Source organism: Glandiceps talaboti, chromosome 9, assembly GCF_964340395.1.
Source record: "Glandiceps talaboti chromosome 9, keGlaTala1.1, whole genome shotgun sequence".
NCBI lineage: Eukaryota > Metazoa > Hemichordata > Enteropneusta > Spengelidae > Glandiceps > Glandiceps talaboti.
Genome location: NC_135557.1, coordinates 25557002 through 25584917, shown reverse-complemented (window position 1 = coordinate 25584917; position 27916 = coordinate 25557002). Strand labels below are relative to the sequence as shown.

The following is a 27916-nucleotide window of genomic DNA, read 5'->3' as shown; positions in this document are numbered from 1 at the left end:
ACAATGGGTATTGTTTGAGATATGTTACGTCATCATGGTAGTGGATGTCATTGTGTGTGTGACTTCAATTTCTCTCTGTTTTACAGCTAAGGGCATCGATTCTATGTCTTTGGTTTGGTCGGTAAAATAACGTCCTCAACTTAGTATTCATGGTATTTTAGTACGTATTGATAGAGTCCCCGTCAACTTAGCCTCAAGACAAAGGACATTCCTTACCACCCGCACGATAATATGTAAATGGTATGTCTTTACAGCAAACAGGTGTACTTGTCAATTTATCAAGTTGTGGTGTAATAGACTAGTCGCACACACATGGATCGCCATAAACAATCTTTACAAACATAACTTCCCAGTTTCGGTTCACAAAATATAGTCATGGTGGAATGCATTGTGAAAACATGTAACATATTTATAGAATGGTAACCTTTCGTGTTGTAATTACTAAATTAGACGTTGTTTTATTTGTAAGAAGTGAGTCATGACACCAACTATTTATAGTGCGATAATTTACATACATTGAAGGCAGAGTTTTCCCATGCAGTACACCTCCCTCAAGTGCAGTTGGAGGCTACCGTACAAGCAGTCAGAAAGAATTTGACCACATTTTGTTTCTGTCCGCTAGGAAAAGTACCTGAACAAACAAACAAACAAACAAACAAACAGACAGACAGACAGACAGACAGACAGACAGACAGACAGACAGACAGACAGACAGACAGACAGACAGACAGACAGACAGACAGACAGACAGACAGACAGACAGACAGACAGACAGACAGACAGACAGACAGACAGACAGACAGAAAGAACGAATATAAGTCTGTTATTTTCTTTGTCAAACCGAAAAAACAGACAGAACAAGAACAACCTGAATTCTGGACTGTGATTCTGTCACTTACTATTAGGTGAGACAAAGTCAGGTACACATAGAACGAATAAAGGGAGTTATACAGGTGAACCAAAGCTGTACTAAAATACAACACTGTACTTGGAAATACAACATAGACTACAATGCAAAACAGGATAAAGTATATATTATCCCTGGTCCTTAAATTTTAATCCATTATTTATTTTGCAGTCGTCACTATATGTGGTATTCAGAAACATGTATATTACCATTCTTGCAAATCATAACTGATACTTGCATCCGTGACACGTACGACTGGTGCGTCTTGGACGGTGCCGTAAAAGAGGCTGTGGTTTACGACTATGATATATGACATGTTTACGACAAATTGTGTCTCGTCATCCGTATCTATGATATAAAGAAAACCATTGTGTGGATTTAGTTTGGGAAGACATTTTATCTTTGGTTTCTCAAAAAATGCAACCCAGACTCCATTTATATTTGTATTACTGGTAACTCGATAGTCATCTTAATTGTAATTTTTTGTCATGTCGAGACGGTAATATATAAAGTGGTAGAATGGTTAGAGTGACCGGCTTGGAATCTGCATGTTGCAGTTTCAAGTCCCGCACTACCATTTGGTTGCTAAAGACCTTAGGCAAGTTTTGAACCATGACTGTACCTCAGTCAACCCAGCTGTATAATTGGGGACCTGGTAGGATAGAGGTTGCAATGTGAATGCTTTAATCCTATGCGTTTATAAAGGCTGCGATGGATTGTGTGCTTCGCAAAGAGTTGGGGAAGAATAATATAATAAGGGTCGGTTGTGGCACTCTAGGTCCGTACCAGGGATAATGATTGTATGTGAAGTACTTTGGGCACTAGTCTAGTTCCAGACAGTGACAGTATTACGTATTAAATACTTTACCTTAATCTCATCATAATCTCCATCTTAATTTGGATTAAGATGAAGTATTTAATACGTAATACTGTCACTGTCTGGAACTAGACTATTTAGGTACAGTCACAGTGTGTGAAAATGATATATAATAACTAAACATAATTCTACCACTATTACCGTTACAGTGTAATATAATATTGTAGTGTTCTACATTGTATATCTTGACGTTGCAAGAATACTACTGTCAGTGTTCATGTCACATATATCTCCCTCTTCTTCGCACAGGCACTCGAATCAATCTGTGTGATTTGGGGGGGGGGGGGTGTATAGTGAATAAGCATTAACATTTTTTTAAAATCATACACATTGATTCGAGTGCCTGTGCTTCTTCGTATATGCGCCGTCCTCCAAGCTTCCACCTTGTACTAACAGTTAGTTACAAGTATATCGTAAATTGTGTGTGTGTGTGTGTGTGTGTGTGTGTGTGCGTGTGTGTGTGTGTGTGTGTGTGTGTGTGTGTGTATTAATTCATGTTATATTATATTACTACTTTCAATAGCTTTTTCAGTGGCCCCATTAGTAAACTTTCAAAGTGGAAAGATCTAGAGGTAGCGGAATGCAATCCATTTTCGCGTCCTTGATAAAAATACTCACCATATAACGTTTATCCCGTTACTTCAAAACTCGAACTATTCTTTAGGAAACACTCACTATTCTCTGTTTTTGTTCAGCGGACCTTAGGGTTCATGTTATTGTGTGTGCATTACCAGTCATTCCTTTACCTACTTTGTTTTTACAATCACAACAACTAAAGCGCCTCGGGGCAATATACTTTACGACGTGTGGGAAAACACACCTCCAATCCGTGCCCATATCTTGAAAATGATTGAGGGAGACCTGTTAATTGTCGAGCGTATTGGGATCAACTGAGTCCGGGTTGATAATAGGTAAAGTAAATATAATTACGTATACGGTAACTGTAACTTTGTTTATTTATTCACCGGTGTCAAACTATTTGTTTTGTTCCCATAATGCAGTTTAGCGTCTGCTGGCTATGTATTAACTAGGCTTTGAACCCCTCAGCTTCATAACAGTTTACATCAACGTCTTGGCGTCGGACAGTTGCCATGGAGCAAAATGGAAAATGTCCAAATTCGCATCTTGTTCGTGAATTTTTTGCTTGGAATGTGTTACATTAGACGTATATCTATCTTACCAGTGGATGCATTAGGAAGTTCTGCGCTGAAATTGACAACGTTCAGGAAAAAAGTGTGCTTCAAACGGTTGAATGGGTGTCCATCGACGTGAGGTTAGGGGGTATGGTGGTATACAGTTCCTATTTGTACAATATTTGTATTCTTTTCGTATTCATTGTGTTGGATTTACTCACTTTTCGTCGGGATAGCACAATTTAGGTCGCAAGTATTGATTAGACTTTTCACCGGCAATTGACAGCGGGTTATCATCAACCTTGACACGGACGATAAAAGTGTGAATTAGTCCGATGAGTTAATCACCTGAACACGCTGAGACAGGTTACTTCACAATTAGTTGTACGTGGATGTATATATTACGTCTCTTTCGGCCGTTGTGAATTAACAACTTCGCTGTGGAGGTTTGTTGTTTATTCGTTACGTTTCAAGTGCTACTCAGCGTATACAAGGTAAACCGACTCTTTTCGACAAGAACCATGCCAGGAATTTCCTAGTTTTCATTCTGCTTTGAGTGGTTGGAATTTCAAACTTTGGTCGGAGATGTGAATTTTCTACAGTGGGGTCACAAAAGTTTGATTTTTACAGGATTTGACGACAAGGGGGAATGGAGGTATTTGTACATGTGACCTAGGTGAACTCTATATTCTAGGTGCTAAGTTGCCTGTGGCAGTAACAGTTTCAAGTCAGCTCTGAAGGACTTTTCCAAACCAGTATACACATGGAGTCATCCGGTGACTCGTCTACTAACAGCATCAACGGTGAATTCATACAAATATCTCCCCAAGGAATTCGTTCACAAAAACTTGGCAGGGAAATTCTTATACCTGGGGGAATGATAGTTAATGACGATGATGATGACGATGTCGCGGATGGCGACTTTCTCATACGGCCAACAACACCCGGAATTAGTCCCAGCCGTCCGGCGACACCCGTTCTGGATCGGTCGCTGTCACCGTCACCGAGGTCGTCGCTTTCGAATTTAAGACTTCAAAAGGTCTACCTCGAACAACAACAGCAAACGGTAAGTTTTTTTCTAATTGAAGTGTTGTGATTTATTTGTATTGTTAGTTTAAGCCCTATTCTAATCACCATTAATTTTCTATCGCGTGGGATTAATTAACAAAGTGGCATAAATCGTCACATGTTGACGACGATGCTAAAAATTACCAACCGAACGTCGACCCACAAGTGTACTCGACCTGGATGTCAGAGAACATTGACAAAGTTTACGTGGACAATCGATTGTGGAATTGTCCAATTGGGCGTGATGCCGATAAATGTGACATAAAGAGACAACAAGCCACTAGTTACATACCATACTAGTCATGATATTGTTAGCAAGATTTTCACAATTCGTGAAACCACAAAGCGCTACTAGAGACACACTAGAACTATGACAAACATGGACTAAGCACTCACATAGTCCACCAAGGTAGCTACCTCCATTCTCTGTCAAATGAAAATTGACACCAAGCAGTCATGGTGCATTTGTACCCTTTGGACTGTAAGTTTTCAGCTATAATGGCGTTCTTATGAATGCAAATAGTGAGTGGGGTACATACATATCGGTGTGTTAAGTTTACACGTTCTTTTGGAGATTGGTAGTCATAAATTATACTCAATGTACCTTGCAGTAAAATATGGGTTTACAATAAATTACCCACTCATCAACGATGTTGAGCAGAAGTTCCTAGGTCAAGGAATTGAATCTCAGTATTGTCAGTATCTAAGTTATACCTTGTGGTCTCCATTCGACAGATAAGTATTTGTGAAACATTATCATGGAGGTTTGGTGATATTTGGATTTCCAAGCAAACTAGGAATGTCACGTTTGGTCTATGTAGACACTAAACTTCATCATTGTTACGTTTGTAGTAAGTTGGCGTTCTTTGTGGTGTGTATGTTTAGTGACTAAACGTCGCCCTAGAACTCCGTACATCAACAGGTGTCACAACTCCGAGGCTTTACCGTTTTTTGGTACAACAAAACATAAACATTGGTTCCCATATCATGATCACACTGTGTCCTAGCTAATCTACTCTATATTCATTTTACTAAAAATAATTCATAATGAGTTACTGGTAGCGACTGGCGCCTTATTCGAACGATTGTCAGTTACCCTCCCCAGGGGCTGGGGAGTGTTCCCTGTATTGCACGAAACTTCTCCAAAATATTTTGATAGGGTTAGGTACAATGTACACAGACTAATGGAACGTTTACACTCTGACTGAAGTCTAAGAAGGGTAGCCCAACACGAGGAACAGAACAAGTTGAACCCAGTGTCCCGATAACGAGATACTCATAAATCACTATTGTACATTATAGAGGCCACTCAACCTCAATGAAAACACGGACCAATTTACTCCTGACTAGCATAGACGCCAGTATTGAAGATTAATCTATGGCAAGGTGAACGGTAACTAATACGAGTACTTGTAACTTGTTTGATGTGCCTTACTGAAGGCTGTGATAAATCGACGTTGGTTTGGAAATGCGAAACTCTTAACGGTAAAGGGACGGAGCGGGGGATGGGGTGAACATCGTCCGACCACAAGAAGGTCAGCTACAACACTAGTTTCCTGTTAGGGTATCTACAGTTAACGTAAAATCACCTCTTGGCGATGCGTGTAGGGCGTTGATGCAAATAGGTTTTATAAAGGTGCACTAAGGTATGAGACTGTATGTCGTATTACAAGATGTAAAAACGACCAAACATTTCTTGACAAGACAAGATGGGGAATAGAGGGATGGTGATGATAGTCATAAATATGATAGCAAGTGTTTGTGAGTTTGTCCAAGGATTACCCGCACATTAGACTTCCTGTTGGTATCTATTATGTATTCGTATACAGTTCTTTAGTAGTGGTGTGAGGTTTAATTCAGGGACGGAGGAAATTGGTTATAATTGTGAACTTTTTATGAAATGTAAAAGGAAATGTAAAACATGGACTGTGGTAAAGAAACGAAATAAATAAATATATATAGGGCATTAAACTGAACCAACCTGTGATACAGTAGTGAAGTAAAATCCTTCACAATCGAAATAAGTATTGAAAGAGAAAAAATATAAGCTATACCTCATTGGGACATTGTCCATGCATTTCATAGGTGTACCAAACTTAAAATCTATGAGACATAATCTCATTGACCAATTCATAGGTGTACCAAACTGAAAGTGTGATGGATATCGATAACAAAAACCCTACCACCACCACCACCACCACCACCACCACCACCACCACCACCACCACCACCACCACCACCACCACCACCACCACAAACAACAACAACAACAACAATAACAACAACAACAACAACAATAACACAAACGACACCACCACCACCACCACCACCACCACCACCACCACCACCACCACCACCACTTATCTTACCAAGAAGAAGACCAACGTGTAACATTGACAGTGGCTCAAGGTGGCAAATAATAACTTACATGTATTTTATTTGTTTTGGCAATTTTCATATTTATTATCATCAATAAATCATGCAATTTGATAATTACATGTCATGGTGTATATGTAAAGAACAGATTAGACATTAACCAATCATTTAGAATTCATTACATACAAATACCTGTAAATACCATTGACCAAATCAATATAGAACAACCCATTTAAGAGTAGTCCATAGTGGACACGGTGAGTTATAAATGGATTAGACAGTAAGTATCTGTTTAAACACAGACACGTCATCATTCATTCTATAAACAAACATTTGACTACACAGTGTTATTCAATCATAAAAAAATACTTAGGAACTCATGCTGTTTACATACGGGTTATTAGAGGACATCTTTCAAAATACAATTGAAGATTCAGTGGTCTACAAAGTTCAGCCACTAATTATACATTATTCAGCAGTGTGCTTCAACCACAGTTCTACAACTAAATGCTGTCAAACATTCACAGCTCTTTAGTTGGCAGGACATCTTGTCCAGAACTTTGACATTATTTCAACCAAACCCAGTCAAAAACGTTATTTAATACGCGTCTCGTTTTTGTTTGCTATTAGAACAATTCATTTAGTTTCATCAGTTTACCCATTGAACTGAAGACAATTATCTGAAGGTCGTTCCTATCGTTGACACATATCTATTGTGAACCATGTCATAAATCGATCCTGAACGTGCTGAAGTAGACTTCTATCTGGCTTTATTTAAGAGCTAGCTTCTAGAGCAGGCTGGTGTAGGCGTTCTTCCGAGTGGATGATTTTAAGAGTGGTACTATCCTCAACTGCTTTCTGGTGTATAGTTTCTTATGAGAGTTGAAGTGCTTTTTGATACGGTTGACTAACATTTAGCCCATTATTGCAAATATTTCCCTCCATTGTTGTAGTAGGTGTAACAATAGGTCTCATAACTCCTTGTGTTGTTGTGTTGTCCCCAAACCGAGTCAAATATCGACGCTAATTGTTATGGTGTTTTTATGCTAGACAATGCCAGATAAATACGTTGTATATTTGGTGCCAAGGAAATTCCGAAGGAGTGGTTGAATGACTCTCACAGTGGTATGTTGTTTTGTTGTTAGATGTCACATCTTTATTAAGTATAAGAAAAGAAACTTCTTTTGTGATCATTGTATACCTTAAAACGCGTCCCGAGTAAAGGTGTCCAAAGACTACAAGGAGGTCACAGTTTTGATAGAATCACGGCAGGTAACATATTCAATAGAATATACATGTAAACATTCGTTCAAAACACCGATTTCCGTTCTAAATCGTAACTCAAGGTTAATGATCTACTATATTTATATGTATCATCGGTCTGATATGATCCACCTTTGTTGGTGACAAAAACAAAAACAAATGTATATTGCTACCTGCCAGGATTTCAAAGAGTGAATGAGAGAGAGAGAGAGAGAGAGAGAGAGAGAGAGAGAGAGAGAGAGAGAGAGAGAGAGAGAGAGAGAGAGAGAGAGAGAGAGAGAGAGAGAGAGAGAGAGAGAGAGAGAGAGAGAGAGAGAGAGGGGGGAGGGAGAGAGAGAGAGGGAGAGAGAGAGGTATATTAAACCACAACTACAATAACTAAATAATACTAACCACAGAATAAACTAGCACTTCGACGACGAAATACATTCTATTTACAAACTGTAGTACTAAAAGTACAACTACAACAATACAACCAAAAACACTGCTACTCTACTACCACAACCATCGCATCACAAAGTCGATATGAGAATAACATTCAAGAGCAATTGTTAATTTTTTGTTGTTTAAAAACTATCTGCTTTTAGTCAATATAATTATTAATAACTCTATACTTCTATTCTATTCTATTCTATTCTATTCTATTCTATTCTATTCTATTCTATTCTATTCTATTCTATTCTATTCTGGAAAATGTTGTTGCCTTGCTTGTCTAACTTATGGTATTTTGTTTTTGATCTGTCTGTGGACAAAAAACAGATTTGTCAAGTATCCAGATATGGGTTTTCCTGTTTTCTATTCCCGACTTGTTATATCCCTGTAAAAATTAATGACTTGTATAAAATCTATCCTTGTACATCAAGGAATAATATTGACGTAATACATAACGAAATAGAACATCCGCTCTTGTTCATGGTAATAAAAAACTAACACCAAGAAAACAAATTCTAAAATCGATATCAAATTACTATTAAGTAAGTAAAATCAACATACGGGGTACTCAACCCATGAAGTTAGTCACACGTACACACACACTGAAGGTTATATAGGGTCATACAACATGTGACGTCACACAATCACACCATAAGCAAACAAATTGATGTCATAATATTTACTTTATAAACATGTACGCATTTATTACATCAGATACTGATCAATGAGTACACAGGTTAAAAATCAGGGATATAGAACAATCTGATTTAAAAATCTGATGTGAGGAAAGCGGCTTGATATCTTTATTTACGCCTAATAAAAAATTGAGTGGTTTCGATTACGCTCAATTTAAGAATAGGTGGGGTAGGTAGTTTTTTTTTTAAATTTTATTTTATTATATATTTTTTTCATGTGGGAGTGTCTAGTTCATGTTTTCTAAATGGCTTATGTGTTATTAGTTTCTTTCTATCAGATGTACAGCCATTACAGATTTTAAGAATAGTTTTATATTGTCTTTTTACGTTGGTCTCAGTTTCCGCATCCACTATTTCTATTTCTCGTCACACTTCACAATCTTTGCGAGTTTATTGTTTTTTGCCTTACGTAAAAAAGTTTAGGGTCGACAGTGAAAAATTAGGTGGGGGTCGGGTAACCGGAACCAAACAATTATTTTGTAGGCCTTACCTCTATTTCAATCGCTCATGTCGTTTGTTTTCGATTTTGTTGTTCCGGGTGATCACCGTCTTCCCATTCCTTCCTTCAAGTGAGAGGGTGGCGATCACACGGCGCAACAAAATCGAAAACAAACTTTACAGTAGCTAAGAGATGGAAATAGAGGTAAATAAAGAAATCAGGCCACTTTCACCACTGTGACATCAGATTGGAATCAGATTGGGATAAAAAAACTGATTTAGAGAAAATACAGAATAATGACCCATGCCATCACTCCTAAGGGTAAAATGAGACATCGCTAAAAAATTGATGAAATCAACTTTTTATTCACGATATCTGAGAATAAATAGTTTATAAACGAACAATTCAAGTTTTCCTGTAAGCTGTATTCATATTAGAATAACTTTAAACCAACGAATTTAAAAGACATGTGAGTACCGCAACAATAATAATAATAATGATAATATGATATGATATGTATCTATATCAGATTTTGACAGACTAAATTGAAATCGTTAGTGTCATATAAGAGCCTAATGGCAGAATTGCTATTTGGAGAAAAATGTCCAAAACGTATTTTCGGCACTAGACCTTCATGACCCTAAGTCAAATTTAAATCGTATTTTATTTTACTTATCATCTGTCTTCACCCATGATATTGTTTGGGGAGTTAAGAGAACTAACAGCAACTTATCGAAAAATGTCATCATGACTTTTGAGAAAAGTCTAGAAAATGACAAAATGAAACATTTTTTTACTAGGCAAGACCTTTTACACTCCGAGTTAGAACCTCCATTTGATTTCTTACTAAATTAGTTATCTTTCAGAATAAAGAACGGCTTTTGACACCGGGTTAGAACCTTCATTTTACTTTTTTACTTACTAATAGTTATCTTTCAGAATAAAGATCGGCCTTTGTAATATCATAAATCACACCGAAACAAAATTAAGATTGTGAAAACTGAAAAAAATAAAGTTAGGCCCTTTTTGCACATATAATTCTTATTTGTTTAGTGATAAAACTCTTAAGCCAGTGAGTGTGCGCGTGTCTGAAGTACTTTACAATATATTGGTTCAACTTACAGACATCAAAATCTGTGTACATTTTGTTCATAATTGTAAAAGGGACATAGCGATCCGCCCGTTATGGAACATGAAACCAATATTAATAGTATAATGCCGACTACTTTTTTATTTCAATATTACAAATCGCCATGACAATAGAGATGCTGTACAATATAGGGCACAAAGAGATCAGTCTTTCTGCTATATTGCTATGCGAGAACGTTTGTGTGTATCACCAAAGAAGCTATTGATAAACGTTTGTGAATATACACGTATGTTATATCCATAGAGAGTAGGTGCAGACATTCCGTTCACTGTCTATGACTTATCCATAGATCTTACAACGGACACTTCAGAGTCTTGGTTTATATCTTGTGAATAGAACCTCTAAATCGCACGCTTTATTACATGGTGTGAATACCATTCACGCTACTTGACTCCTCTATAAGTAGCCTCGGCCCTACACTTTCATTTTTTAAAGATAGTGACCAGACCAGCCAAATATAAACAATGCCATGATTGATGGTTTGAGGAACAAACTGCCCCAATACACACAGAATATCAAATCTATTTATCATAAGACTGGTGAATTACTATATTTGAGAGATTGAAATCAGCCGATATTACCGATTCAGAATTATCACGTTGACAGAAGTTTGAAATCTTGCAACAAGTTACAATTTTACACAAATTAAGGAAATACATTCATACTCTCATTAAATCCCAAAAAAGGAGACACGACAAAGTTTTTTGATGAATGGTATTTTCGGAAAAAGACGGCTAGTGAAACACTCTTTGTCCACCCACAAAGACGAGTGTTCGTAACCATTCAATATTTTATTTTATTGGTGGTGACAGCAGTCAACTGGAGTCGGTGACTTGCCTATTTTCTTTCAAATGTCTTGAGGATTTCGTGTCACTCGTCTAGATTCTCTGCCTGTGTTCATCGTCAAGTAGTTTGTTACTATGTACAGTCAATGATATCAGGGTATCTCTCGGTCGTCTAGTAAAGCCTACAGTAGTTGTATTGTATACAGAACAAAACTTGTAGTCACCCAGCTCAACAAAATCTTCAACTTGTAGTCTACATCTGTCGTAAAAGTAAATAAATCTCAGACAGGGTCTTGGAATTGAGATATTAATCAATCTCACTGGTTGAGATACATAAAGTTAATAAAAATGAACATTCTTGCACGTCAGAGTACATTTTTCCGCTGAAGCAACGAAATATACACCTCTTCAGTTGTATGTCTTGGACGGTGTTGTCATGGGAATGAAATACAATATATGTTACAACTCTGACCACTATTTAAAAGAATTCTTTTAGTGGTCTGAGGTTGCAATCACTGTTTGATTAAAGCGAAGACAAGTAAATCCATAGAACAAATACTCGGATCGTCAGAGCTACTCAAATCGAACAAGAGATATTAGACATTGATGTAGTAATTTCTTGTTAGGTGAAATCCAGTGCACCGACCCGATGCTAATTAATATGTATTCATTTATGTATTACAATCAGATTATTTATGTATTTTATTAATGTTCGAATTCAATAGTAATTTGTACTTACCATAAACTAAGAAATATTGACGGGCCTCGGATCGTAAGTTGTGTATTAAAATGAGCTTTGACCAATAGAAATTCAAATTAGATCTCACCTCAGTGCAAAACCATTGATACAATATATTGTTTGTTTGTTTGTTTTGTTAACAGTTCTTTTCTCACACAATTTGGGGGATTTTAATATAGACATGTTACACAGTCTAAAACCACTACTTGACTTCAGTTCAATAACCCCCTAGACTCACCAGAGAAGGATTTACCTGATTAAGCTTTCCTATCTCTGATACTTGACCTTTGACCTTCCTAGTGTCTCTCATCACACCGCCGTACATATCATTACATATGATGAACTTCAGATTAAAACTAGGTCTACTCTTCAAATGTCTTTCTTTACTAGTTTAGTTGTCTGAGCAGAGAGCCGGAGAATCGTATTCTTTACACTAGCCTGGTTTAGAGACTATCCGTGGTTTCCAGAATATATCTTTATTATAGTCGTATAGCCAAGAGAGTTATCAATATCTTGGTCATGCTATCTATTGTCTTGATCTCACTATCTCAAGAAGCTTTCATCTCTCCAGCTCCTTAAGATAGTAATACCGGCAAGACAACTACCTGGTCTATTATACCTTTGACGTCTATAGAGCACCTTCCTACTATACAAAAACGAAGTATGTTGCAATACTCATATGTAGGTAGCTTGGTTTTATAGAGTATTTTACTCATACTAATCTATGGTTCTAACAAGACAAAACAACTTTGAACAATACATGTGTCTCTGTGGATCTAGCTGAGGATAGACCTTTGTAATTTGTATGGATAGTGACATTGTCACGGTGCAATGGACTTTAATACAGAAATCGTCGGACAAATTCAAAGCCCTCTTAATACTCATTCGAGTGTTTATAAAGTAGCCGGTGTTTATATATAAAACAGCAATTACATTTCACAGATCAGAGTGTCGGGAAAGACGGAGTCACGTGATGGCACTGAAGAAACTGTAATTGCGAGCATATATAGAATTGGTTCCAGAAAATGGATATATTATTTTGAAAGATACAACAATCAGCAAGATTAAACTCGATTATTTGAGTCAGTTACCTCTAATCATGCAATCATTTATCATTACACTGTAACATAATAATTAATATATTTATATTTCTAGGAATAATGAATATTGATATTAATTTATTAAAACTTTGAATCTCTAAAGTTCTACGAACTCTCTCCAATCAGAAAACTTTACTTGACTGCTTAATCGAGTTGTGAAATTCATTATTTTGTTTCAAAGCAACGGCAAAGTGATTGTAATACATGTTATTTGATGAGAGATAATGTAGGAATTTGAACATAAACCTAGCTAACAACGATGACGTACAAACAATAACACTCTGTGTTGCTATGCAACCGGGGTCATGACCCCTGACTATAAGGAGCGAGTAATCCGACTAATCCAGGTAATCCTGATACTGAATATAATGTACCATTTGTTCACGTATAGTCAGTGACAGGTGAAGTAGATCCAATTGACCAGAACGATCAGCTGCTGAGGATTCGAGTGACAGACATACCTGTCCGTAGAGGGCGCCATACATAGTTGGTTCAACAGAGAAGTATGTGTTCTGGTTTGCGAGAATGCTGGGCTCATGATTTGATACTATCGGTGTAAATGATGACGTTAAATGTTGCACAAATCAATTAAATTAGATATGATTGAAACATGAAAATGGTGATATTTGATTGCCGGCCGCTATGTACGTTATCTAGTTCATGTTTTGATTAGAATAAATTCCATATCAATTTGTTAAAATCACGATCATTCAGACATCCTACGTCTGAACACTTCTTGCCTTTAATACTGGTCGTAAATTACCAAAAATATTGTAAATTATCACGCCTGTGTATTAATTTAGTATATAATTATGTACTGGGATGAAATGATATCATTATTAGAATGAATGGCTGAGAAAAGACGAAAAAGGTCTTGCAATTGCTGGGTCATCACGGAAAATTATTGAAATTCGTATACCCTTTTCCCATAGAATTTTGTTTGTGCTAATCTAATAAGCGATGATATATTATTTGTGGTTATTAAATTTACCGACTAACGTGATTTGTCATGGTTGACGCAGTGTGTCCACGTACGTTTATAATTATGGTTTTGATCTCAGTTAGATGTTCATCGGCTTGATGAGATCTGGAGATCAATTGACTTCCAAAGATTATAACGAATAATTGTAGTTCAATGCTTTTTCTTGTTTAGCATTGAAATTTAACCTTTGGGTGTGTCTTGGTCGACGATATTCATCAGCATGACACATCTACAAATCACATCTGTCAACAGATCGAAAGCCCAATGGCATGGCAATGCTACAAATCTTGTGTGTTATTCTGTTCTGAGATATAAATATGATTAATTATCATGACAATGTTCAAGTTTTTGAGTGTTATTAATTTGTAATCTGCCACGCGTGACATTATTACTATACGGCTACCATGTTTCTTCAAGTCTTAGTTTAGACCATAGACCCTACACTGGTGTAGGGTCTATGTATAGACTTGCTACATTGCACGTTTTTCTTTACATTGTTATTAACGATACAACGTAAATATCTTGTGTGCTTTTCTTCGTGGTTCAAATTTACAGCATGAATTACTATGGAAAGAAAGTTTTTTTTTCAAGTTCAGTATGATTTACAACTACATAATATGTGGAATGTGAAATATTCCAACTATAGCTATGTGTAGAAATGAGTTTTCAGAAATCGGTTGCCATTATGAAAAACCTCTTAGTAATGTACAGCTAAACATGAAACAATGTCGGAGGAAAGGTGTGTGCATACCACACCACATCTGTCGAAGAGGGCGCTCGTCCAAGGATTGGATGTTGGATGGGATGTCGGTAGTTCATTTGAATATCACGTACAGTATATCATGTGTGATACGGGTCACTTACCAGGTCACTTACCGGGTCCCAGGGGATACCATTTGAAAATACCAGGGCATCAAATTACACAGCATAATCGAGGACATGTACCGTTTGAAGTGAACTTTGAGAGAATACAGATTACTAAACAATAATGTATGTGTACTAGGTGGTAAAAAACTGTAAGGGAAGTATTTCCGTATTGTTTATTTTGTCTGATTTTTGTGCTAAAGACCTGTGTCAGTATTATATATATTGCAATTGATAACGCTTAATTTGTGCATTCGAGCATGATATCGCCGTCTATGATTATGTTCGGACGTCCTTGAAAAAAACAACACTTTTGCCAAGAGTGGGTCACCTATACAGTGTAGCTGTGAACTCATTTGTTCAAGTGGTCTTCAGTCACATAAACGTCGTTCAAGGGTTTATAGGCTCTCTCTGACATAGCTAGTCTGTGTTTTTTAAAACGAATATAGAGGAAATAAAGATCACATGCATATCCTTACCGTGAAATATGATGCCTCGCCAATCTATCACCAAGTTGATAGAGTAACCTGGCAACTGTCGCCATGGCAACAACGCCATATACTTAAACGCGGCCACATTCCTTGTAGAGTGGACACTGTACTTCAGTTTAACTTCCTTAATTAAGAATTTTATACATTATTCAGAACAAGACTGGCTATTTTGAAACTATCACTATCACACCATATTACTTGAACTATTGAGTAAAAAAATTGCGACAACAGGGGAAGGGATAATTTATCCTCTCTAAATATCAAAAAGTTTATATTTATTCCGATGGTCAAGTCTAAAGTCTAGATGAATCTCAAAAAGTTAATCAGAAGTAGCGATATGTAAATAAGATTTCGACCTTTCAACATGATCTATGACAAAACAAACTACAGCGTGTGTAAAGAGTTTGTGATATACGCGATTTGTTTATGTTTTGTGATGTTATCCACATCAACCTTGAAGATTTAAATGAATAATAACAGTTATGTTGAACCCGAGAAAACAGTCCCTGTTTTGTTTAATTGTCTTCATACCCCCTCTTTTTCTAACCACCGCTCCTCCGTTGTTTTGGGGATCAGTGCGTCCAGTAAAGCATACACACTAGAAGTATTTTCAGTTGAATCTGTATTGTAAATCGGGTTTTCACAATCTTCACTTCTATGCCCAGACAATGTATATGCATTGTTCACTTGTTGTCACCCCACTTTAAAAAAGTAGAATAATGCGTAAAACAAACAGCTTGAATATCCAGTCCTATAGTCCGTCTGTCACGGCGGTCTTGGAAAAGCCTCCAAAAGTTTTGTTTGGGGATTTTCGGATGTAACCATTCTATGTTCGCAGGTATTGCACGTTTAGTTTGGAGGGATGTATAGCAACTGTTTGAAATTTATTGTGCTTTCTTTACCCTATTCATGTAAAGCGTGTAATTAGCCAACGATACTTTTCGTTTATACATAGTTTAGTTCGGCTTGAATGACAGTCTTAGGGACATCTTCAGAATTATCTGAACGCCCCCTTTATTCACCGCACCTCTGTGACAATGATGAGTAAATCATGAATTATTCATCAACGTTAATCGCCATTTTGAAATTTCCACATTGTAACCGAACGTTAACGTAATGTGTGCAGCAAAAGTCATGGAGCAGAGCAATAGGAAATTGGTGCTAATTTGCGAAGACAATTCCATGTTCAGTCAAAGCTAACTAGTGAAATCGATTTGGCATTTGTTAAAAGGATCGAAGGAGCTACATAAATGAATGTATTGATTAAGCGGGAATGTTTTGTTTGATGCTTCAACTCCGACGATCTTCAGTGCTCTCGTACGTGAGATAAGTTTTGCTGTGCATCGTCGTTTTAATTGCCACTGAACACCAAACACTTTCTGATTTGTGAAGCACGGAATTAGTACTTATTCACTTCGTTGTTCGCCGTTATCGTAGCAGCTAAGTTAAGGATCACTCTAAAAACATCTCATGGAGAACGTGTGTGTGAATTCAACGTGAGCTGCTCTCCGCCATTTTGAAACAGAAGATGTTCACCGAATTTTGACAACAGATACGATTTATGTCAAAAGTAGAAATAACTATCACATCAGATTGACCACTTTTGCATTGAATATTTATTCTGTTGGCATACCTTGAATATTGGAGTGTTTTCTACTTTCAAGTCTACGAGTGATAGTGACGGGGATTCCCTCAACCATTGAACGTCAAAGTGATTCGTCGTTAGCGGCTCACGATCAGCGAAGCCAAAAAGTGAAACACTGTGCAAATTCAGTTTTGTCCAGTGTTTTTGTTTTGCTAAGAAAACAAGGGATACGAACCCACAAAAGTTACGCAATTAATTGTGTCAGAAGTTCTACCGATACAAGAGACAATTACGTAGCCATTTCACACATGCAATTAAAATTCATGCCTAATAACAGGTGGTTTCTGTAATCTTCCCGACGAAATATCTCGGATTCCGTGCTTTTAAAGTGTAAGTTATACACTAACATACCAACAGAAAGTTGCCAATTTTCAAATAATCGTATACATTTCCATCGTTCTTTCTTTGGATTGATTTCTGCAGAGTCAGTGACACGAACGCAATTTTCCAAAGATTTGCCTTTTTACACAGAACGTTGAACACAGTCAGCAACGCGTAGAAAACGGAATTCCTAAATTACTCGCTACCCCTGTTACATTTATCGACCGTACCACACGACTGACACACCTTTGGCAAGAGTGAAAATTGTTTTTCCCGTTACACAGGAAGTTGTAATCATCATCTGAGTGTATTGACGTGAGAACAGCCACTTTGTAAACATAACCTATACACTTGAACGAAAATCAATGGTCAGACATATTGTTATTTCTGTGTACGGGGAATCAACTATTATCGTTCCAAAATGACTGCAGTTACATCTCATCACCAGAGGAAAGGTCATTCGTCATCACATTCTTGGGAAGAATGGACGGTAGGTTTTGTATTTTCAACAAAAATTAATCAAATTTTAGCCAGTACAGTACTTTTAAGTCAGAAATAGCGGTTGGTAAACATAGTGGCAACGTTTACATAGAGTGCGATATTGACTCTACAAGCATGTTCATGTTGTCAACATACAGCAGGTGAATTTTAAATGTGTAAAACACAGCAGGAGAACCTAAACAGATAGGTTGTAATGTGGACGTCCAGCAGTGTTGTATGTTCACACCTTTCAGAAATCAACAAAAGATGACATTGTGGTTCATAAGAGCACAGAGGTCTCTAATGTTATTGTATAGAAAGGCCATACTCAGAAATTGGGCTGATGACAAGGTCAGTCATTCTACAAGGCTGCATACATCACACACATCACAAGTTAATCACAATTATTGCAATTCTTAAAATTACCATATCTGTGTATTCAACTGTATGTTAATCAAAATTCATTTCCTCTCACACCAGAACTACAGAGTCTGTGTAAACCATAGCCCCTATGGTAAAACATTCTAACACCTTAACATTTGAGATATTTTATAAATTCTGTACACGAATAGTTTGCACATACTTAAGCCTCCAGGCCTGAAATTAACATCATCAAATACAACAATGCAATGATATAATGAAGGTATTGTAAAATGCAAATACTAAGTACTGAGATAATTATACCACACCTATTAGTAAAATAAACAGAAATCTTATTAGATTTTATTAAAACCAACAAGTGGTATAATGAGATTTTACAAATAATACCCTTATTGTTGAATTATACTAAACAGCATCATGGAAAAACACAAATGAAAGCCCTTCAAGTTCTTTTAATCTTCAAGCGTTTTGTCTGACGAGTGTTGTTTATAAGATGTAGAAAGACCTTCATTTCAAATTCTCTATTATCTGCACATGTATGTATGTATTCTGTACTATGTAGTATGTGTTACCAAAAAATGTGTTTCTCTAGTTTGGTAAAGCATATATTTATTTCCTATAGTGAAACTTTCAAGTCAACAATATTTCAAAGGAAATCTGTTGAAAAACATATTTTCAGTGAAGTGTTCATTCACTAAAGTTATCTCAATTATTTTCAAGGACAACTTGTGGTATGTTAAGATAGCAGTGAGTGTCAATGCCAAAGTTGTTGTCCATACCATTCAGGAATGTCCTTATCTAGAACATAAAAACTGAAGAACACATAAATACCAATACAGACTGATAATGCTATCATCATTTGATTTGGAGTTTGTGCAGCTGAAAAAAAATAGAAAATAACTTTAGTACATGTAGCATGTGAATATCGTGTCAAATGTACAATAACTGATTATCTTGATTTGAATTCCTTTGATTTGAATCATTACTTACCACCACCCAGAGAAGGCTTTGATGCAGAGTTATCGAAGACATATGAATCAAATTTGATTCAAATTAGATTTGAAATGAGGACAGGGTAATTTCTCCTAACATGCATACCAACTTGGTGAGACCCAATATTGTAGTGAATTTATTTATATTAGCAAATTTAACTTGAGTTTGTACTTACAAAAAAAATACTAAATATAGTAATTTAGTAATGATTCCATATCAAGCCAACTTTCTTCATATTAGAAAGTCAATGAACAATGACACCACACTTTTGATTTGATATTTGATATGGTAGGGATTGTTTTGCTGAGATGAATCTGATGCCAATTATTTTAATTTGTGAATATCCATGATTCAGGACTAGTAGTAAATCTGAATACAGTGTGTGGACATGTCCCTTTGTGATTAACTTCAGACAGGGACCTTTACAAATTGTATAGGGTGCCTCATTTGTGTAAAAAAAATCTAACTTTTTAATGTGTCTGCTAATAAAATAAGTCTTGGCCAAAACCACAGAAACATGTTTCATGGCAGTAAAACTGACATCAAACATTTAGACTTGGTGTAGATGGTGAAGCAGAATGGCTCCCATTACTTCAAAATGATCCATCAAATCCCAAGTAGGCCATACATATACCAGAACTGTCCTTTCATAGACACATCTCATTAAATAATTCTTACACTTTATTAGGACTATTACTGTGGTTAATGACTTCAACTCAGTTTGGTCTAAGTCCTATAACTGTGCTTAGAGTACACAGCTTTGACTGGCCCATTAATGGAAGTACTGGGATAGCTTCATTGGTTGTCGTGACAACTGATGCCAATCTGAAATTCAAATGAGTGTAACTGCTGACCTGGGTTACTGACCCATAACTAAGGTTTTGTTGGGATGTTATTGTTGTGAACTGTACTTTACCCTGTTAGAGTCCTTACTGTTAGGAATTATTACATTTTTTTCAGGACTTTTAACCAAGTCTTGAAAGACAAAGTAGTTTTTAACTGCCTTATTACTGTCGTACCGTAATATTGTTGTAATTTGAGAAGGAGGTACCATTCCTTCATTGAGCACATCTGCATTGTACTTAGTGTATGTATGTGCAGGGTGAACAAATCATTTTGTGAACTGGTGCTCCCCGGACCAGTACCTTAAAAATTCCAGTGGTCCTGCTGAAAGAATTAGTGGTCCTAAGTGTCCCGCTAATGTGAAACATTAAATCTTGCCTATGAATCTGTATATTCAGATGACTTTTTAACATAGTTACTAACAGTAAGGTACTGGTCCAACGGACCAGACAAGGTAAATTTTGTGTGGTCCACCCAAAAAATTACAAGTCCCAGACCCAGGACCAGTGGATTTGTTCACCCCTAAATATATGTGTGTGTGTGTGTGTGTGTGTGTGTGTGTGTGTGTGTGTGTGTGTGTGTGTGCGTGCGTGCAAGCGTGCGTGCGTGCGTGCGTGCGTGTGTGTGTATTCATGCCAGCATGCATTGGGTACATGTATATTTTATAAAGGTACATACGTGAGTTATTACTCAATTGTGAGTGGTGGGATACATCTGTAGATGTGAATGTGATATATTATTATAATATATTTGTGTTAGGTAATCATCAAGTCTTACTTAGGTATGATTTTACAACTGCAGTAACTATACATTTTTGTAGTTATCAATATATACGAACATATATTATAAAACATATTTTACCTTTCTTGTAATTACTAAGTAGTGACTGAGTCTTCTAAGTGATATGTTATCATTTCACTTTGTGTACATATTTGTCAGATAATTACAACTTGAGAGACACACTTAGTCAAATCTGTCCCTGTTGTATTTACTGAGTGAGAGTCACTGAGTGCTGCAGCTGTACAACCCTGGACACACATTGTCTCCTGGGAGTCACCTTTTAGCCTGCCATTGGCTCTACCCGTATCATTTTACACTGTTTACTTTTCATTGCTTTCTGAATCAAATCACTTCACTTCTGATGAATTCTGTAACTCTGTGACATAAATTCAGATGAAAGACAACATTTAGGATAAAACTTAATTTAATTTCTTTAAATTTTGTGATTTATTGTAAAATAGTGAAATGTGTAAAAAATACAGTAAAACTCCACAATTATCCGAACTCCAATTATCCGAACTCCCATTATCCGAACTCCAATTATCCAAATTGTTTGGTCATCTGAACAGCTGTCATATCCCCAAAGTTTTCTATTGTTTTCATATAGTATCTGAATATCCATACTGTCTGTATATCCGAACAAAATTGCTGTCCCCCTTTGAGTTCAGATAATTGGGGTTTTATTGTAATGTAATAATATGCCGGTAAAGAATATATGTTGACTATTCCAAGGGTTCAAAAAATTGTTGCACATATGTTCAATTAATAAAAGATGTGATTTGAAAACAACAAATCCTACAATAATGGAGTTTACCCTGTAACATATGTAACATGTTGTAGAGTGCAGTAAAATAAACAGAGAAAGAGAAAAGAAAATACACAATATCCTTTTTGTTGTAAAATAATATTGATTTTGTTTGAATGTAACATATGTTCAGGTTTGTTATGTACATATAAATTGTGGTTTTTATGTATGTTGGCTAGTTTTTGTTAAATATTTTTCAGTATGGACCCCAATATGATCTTTTTTTTAGTTGGAATCCCTAAAAATTGACCCTTTTTACAGTATTGAATTTTAGAAGTGGACTACGGTATTTATGTATGTATGTATGTATGTATGTATGTATGTATGTATGTATGTATGTATGTATGTATGTATGTACTTACGTACGTACGTACGCACACACGCATGCACGCATGCATGTATGTATGTGTGTATGTAGTATGTGTGTGTGTGTGTATGCGTGTGTGTGCATGCATGTAGGTAGGTAGGTAGGTCAGTAAGTTTGTGTATGTGTGTGCATATGTGCGAGCATGTATGTTATATGCATTTCCGTAACAACAAGAGGCATGTAGTTTTACTGTATGTACATGTATCGTTAAAAAACTAATATATTACAGATATCTAATGATGTACATGTAAGGCCATTATGCCAGACAGTTATTTCAAAGAAATCAATACCTTTGTGTTCTCTGTTTGGACTGATTGGTTTACATCGATATGTCATATACACCTGTGATGTGTATTGTCATGTGATAAAATATGTACCAAATGGAGGTAAAATAATCTGAAAATGATTACACCTCTAGATGGCCTCTATCCAGCTACTACAGAATCCACTACTTAGTGGGTGTAAAATCCAAATGAAGCCATTAATTTAACTAAATAATTGAATCACATATATTTAAGACAGAGTTCAGTCTTACTAGCTATTTACATATTAATTAATTAGTTAACATATTTATTGAATTGGCATGTACTGATATCAAATGTGGAAATCATATAAATGCTTTCAGTAGATGACCAGATGACAGTTGAATGACCATTATGTGTGTAATGAGTTTGATAGTAAATTGAGTTCAAATGTGGTAAATGACTTATCTAGAATTGTGTACAATTGTTGTAGTTTCATTGGGCAGTCCATGAGATAACAACTGTGCATTGGATAAACACCAACACCTTCGGCCCTCGATATCAGTTTGTGATTAGACTAGTGTTGCGCCGGATTGGAGTTTAGATATAATGTAGGAAAAAAAGGTGCGAGCAACTGTCGACAGTCTAAGGATACAATAGAGAGAGGGAAGGATGAGTATAAGTAGAAAGTGGATAACAGGGCAAATGGAGAAGGTTGTGAGGCCAGATTAAAGAGATTGGTTAATCTTGAGAGCATGACAGAACCAGGTTATACTATAATGGTTGTTTATATTGAAGTATGGTACATTGTAATGTACATCACCCTATGATAGATGTATGTGATGTACATATACCATACTTCACTAATAACCACTTTATGCCATGTTAATACACAGTCCTTCTATCACCATTATTCCATAGAGGGGCTAGCTTTGTATAATGGTTCTTTATCTGGCATGCTTGAATAAAACTGAATATGACAAGCCTTTGCAATACATTGAAGAACCATTGTAGTCTGTGAATTAAGTTAAATTTTGATGCAAAGTGGTGATGACTGAAGATGTAACCTTGCTGCAACAATAGTGCAATCAGTAGTACATGTAGGTTGTGGTCACACCCTGGGAGCTGTAGAAGTATACTGTACATAGATGGATCTTGACTGAAAATGAATCATCAATCGATAACTTAAAATAATTATCAACTGTTTAAAAGTACTTAATTCTTATCAATTTGGTATTTGGAGGAATGCTAGGAGCAAGATACAAATGTACTTTTATCCCACCTGGGGTCGGGATGGGGGGGGGGGGTGGGATGGGTTGGGTACTTCCCTTATTTGAGTATACGTATATATGCCGCCCTTTGGGGTGCGTGCATTTTCTAGCCCTTTAGTCAAAAATGGGGTTCACTTTGCATTATTTCCGATTTTGTCCGTTGTCCTTTACCAAATCATACAAAATGTAAACTGCCATTAATTGTCCCAAAATGTTGCCTCCTAAGGGAAATGTATTTAGATCTAAACTTTCATCTTTTAGAAACCTTTAAGACTGTAATGGTCTAAAATGGGGTATTGGTTGTTGGTCAAAGTGGGTCTAAAGCTGGACCTGGGGTTTCCAGCACTGGCCACACACCCCTACCAGTGGTGGCCACTGGTAGTGGTACCGCCACTGGGACTTTTACCCTCACCGATTCAGTCAGTCACATTTCCTAACTTTGGACAATTGTCATTTCATTAATCCTCTTTCTCCCCAGGGTTATTTATTTATGTACAATTAACTACTGATTGGGAAAATGAAACTCATTTCATACGCTCATTTACTGTTAGAGGCCATGTACTAAATATCTATGGAAGAAGGTAGATATCACCTACTTACAATATTCCTCATAATACATACACTGAATGTAGAATGTAGAATGTAGAATGACATCAATTTTGTTGTCAGTCCAGTTTTTGATTGAACACAGTCTTTATTAGCTAGTATAATAAATACAGTAGGCATGTGTACAGACACGTAACTCATACAAAGCAATTCCTGCAATTATGGTTGAATATCACAAAAAGCTTTATTCTATCATAAAATATACAAGCAGTAGTTATCAGAATTGAGAGTATGAGTGCATCACCATAGCAACAAGAACTGTTTCTGCATCATACGTAAGAGATGTCAGATGCGAGATTAAGTACTCTCAATCTACTTTCTATATGAGATTTACGGCATTGTGTTAAAGTGACTACCTGTTCTACCATATTGCTATACAGAAACCTGGTTGTGTTCTAACAAGGATATACAAATTAGATTGATTCAAACCTCAAACTATCAAGTAATTTTGATATTATAGTTTATGAGAGTTTTACAGCCAGATTGAATATTTTATGAGGCTATCTGTAATATCCTTTCCATTATTATTAATATAATATTCATAAATCACAGATTAATAAATGTTATAGCTGCATATAAAACTGCAATTCTTGTGACCTGTAATAGCTGTATACCCTATGGTAGAGGGTCAAAATAGAACAAGAAGGTTGACTGTTTATTATTGCAAAATGTTCATACATGTATTATGTTGTGTGTATTTGGGTTTGATTTGGGTGCATACACTGCACATGTACATGTACATTTGTACATATGTATCGCACTCCTGTCTTTGAAGTATTTCGATATTCTGCGATTATATGTTTTTATTCAGTACTGTTGAAATTAGGAAGTAATTTTCGAAAGTCAAACATAGGAGCATGCACAGAATATATTTCAGGGTTTTGTGTTGTCACTTTTAGTCTTAAATGTATATGGTTACTATCCTGTTCTACTTCAGAAAGATGGTATGGACTAGTCTGTTTTCAGCTGTGATAAATTATGTTACTGGACTAGCTCTCATATCATCAGCTTGTCCATCATTCCTATGTATCAAGTTGTTATTATGGTTTGAACACATTCACCCAGTAAGCTGACTTGTCACCACAGTGTGGAGTGAGTACATACATTTGTACATCAGACTGTGATTATTTAAATGACGTCATTATGTAAATGAACGTAAGCAACTACTATAAACATGTGAATTCATTTAAAATTAACCCAACATGTGGCTACATCCAGGCTACTACATTGTATCTTTGTCACTAAGTCTAGAATCCTATACTGTCCTGTCCACATGGACTCCAGGCTACTACATTGTATCTTTGTCACTAAGTCTAGAATCCTATACTGTCCTGTCCACATGGACTCCATGCTACTACATTGTATCTTTGTCACTAAGCCTGGAATCCTATACTGTCCTGTCCACATGGACTCCAGGCTACTACATTGTATCTTTGTCACTAAGACTGGAATCCTATACTGTCCTGTCCACATGGACTCCAGGCTACTACATTGTATCTTTATCACTAAGACTGGAATCCTATACTGTCCTGTCCACATGGACTCCAGGCTACTACATTGTATCTTTATCACTAAGCCAGGAATCCTATACTGTCCTGTCCACATGAACTCCAGGCTACTACATTGTATCTTTGTCACTAAGACTGGAATCCTATACTGTCCTGTCCACATGGACTCCAGGCTACTACATTGTATCTTTATCACTAAGCCAGGAATCCTATACTGTCCTGTCCACATGAACTCCAGGCTACTACATTGTATCTTTGTCACTAAGCCTGGAATCCTATACTGTCCTGTCCACATGGACTCCATGCTACTACATTGTATCTTTGTCACTAAGACTGGAATCCTATACTGTCCTGTCCACATGGACTCCATGCTACTACATTGTATCTTTGTCACTAAGACTGGAATCCTGTACTGTCCTGTCCACATGGACTCCATGCTACTACATTGTATCTTTGTCACTAAGCCTGGAATCCTATACTGTCCTGTCCACATGGACTCCAGGCTACTACATTGTATCTTTGTCACTAAGCCTAGAATCCTATACTGTCCTGTCCACATGGACTCCAGGCTACTACATTGTATCTTTGTCACTAAGTCTGGAATCCTATACTGTCCTGTCCACATGAACTCCAGGCTACTACATTGTATTGTTGTCACTAAGACTGGAATCCTATACTATCCTATCCACATGGACTCCAGGCCACTACATTGTATTTTTGTCACTAAGTCTGGAATCCTATACTGTCCTGTCTACATGGACGCCAGGCTACTACATTGTACATGTATGTTCAAAATACTGCTATACAAAGATTTCAGTTCAACAAATCAATTATTAATGGAACTCAGGAAAATTATTTATAATTCATAATAGGTGTCCAGGTATGGAAATGAAGGTGATCTAGTGATTAATGCTCGACAAAATGCCATATGGTCTACTGACTCGACAACTGACAGATTTTCAACTATTGTACAAGGAACCATCTCTCTCTGACGTCATGACCTTACAACTGACAGATTTTCAACTATTGTATAAAAACCCACCTCTCTCCGACATCACATGATGATTCATAATTGACAGGAGGTGTCTGATAGAGGGGATAATGCTGGAAGTAAAGTAAAAACTGTATGGTCACTGTCTGATGATTCTAGAATGGTGACATTCCGGACAAGGAACCATAACTCATTTGTACCAAATAAATCATTCTATTTTACAGTGATGTACATGTCACCTAGGGCATGCATGTAGACAATACAGATCTGTCTACAGGTATAAGTGTCATTCTATGATGACTTTGTTGGAAGAAGAGTAACCTATTTTACAACCAGGATGGCAATGATTAGTAGAGGTGTACTTCTTACTATTGTCACTGGTGACAAATAATTCATCATACAACTTTAAAAGTGATGTCTCAGCTAGAGGAGGTATATACATAGACAATAGAAAGGTGTCTGTACATTTGTTGTAAAGTGTAACAGTCTTCCATTCATACACACATGCCTTAGGGTTCCACACTTCAAAATCTTAGATCATAGTAACTATAGATGCTCAAATAAATTCAGAGCAGAGATTTGCGTGATATACAAAAGATTCCCCCCCCCCACCCAGTAAACTCTGAAGATGTACCACTCACTATCAGTCATTGTGACAATGATTCATTTTTAGTGATATGTCAACCATGGCGCACATTGACAATTACACTTACAGATATGGCTGAACAAGCAGTGCTTACAAATGTATGCCAAGGATTTGTAATGTTGTATACTTGTACCATTCACCATTCATCTTTGATGACAGACAATTCATTTCGCTTGTGTCAACTGTGGCATACACAGACAAAGCAGACGTTTTGTACAAGGAGGATTTTGCCACGGATTGCAAATATGTGACACTTATCATTAGTCATTGGTGACAAATTATTCGTGTCATCTTACAAAATAATGATGTGTTACATGTTAGGATGTAATGTTTACCAAGGATTACAAAGATGTACCACTCACCATCAGTCATTGGTAACAATAGAATCATGACAGCTTTCAAAGTAATGATGTGGTCTGGACATAATCTTCTAGGTACTTGTAAGTATCCAATAACCTTTTGTTGATAATGTGAGTGGCTCACGAACCATTTTACCTGTCTTGCTTTTTTTTCTCTCTCTCTCATGTACGTGTTCAATGTAATGGAACTTATAATTGGGGGGGGGGGGGGGGTTATTGTTGCAAATCTAACGTGTAAATGTTTTGATGGACAGGATCAACCATAAGGAATCAGGGATTCTGTAAATGTATACATTAGTACAGTGCAAATATTTCAAAATTATGTGTTTTAATGCTAAGTCGCTATATCATTTACAAAATTACAAAGTTTAGTCTGT

The 27916-nt window shown here is 36.5% G+C and overlaps 1 protein-coding gene across 2 annotated transcripts in view; it reads left to right on the top strand.

Annotated features, from left to right (window-relative positions):
* Positions 1-3571: 3571 nt before the first annotated feature.
* LOC144440187 (dixin-like) overlaps positions 3572-27916 on the top strand; it is a 66774-nt gene continuing 42429 nt past the window's right edge. The window contains exon 1 of one of the 2 annotated variants that reach the window (XM_078129478.1): positions 3572-3983. In XM_078129478.1, the coding sequence (XP_077985604.1) occupies positions 3681-3983 (303 nt within the window). In that variant the 5' untranslated portion in view covers positions 3572-3680. Of the gene's footprint in view, positions 3984-17629; positions 17758-27916 lie in introns of those variants that run through there. The other variant, XM_078129479.1, reaches the window with a different exon arrangement.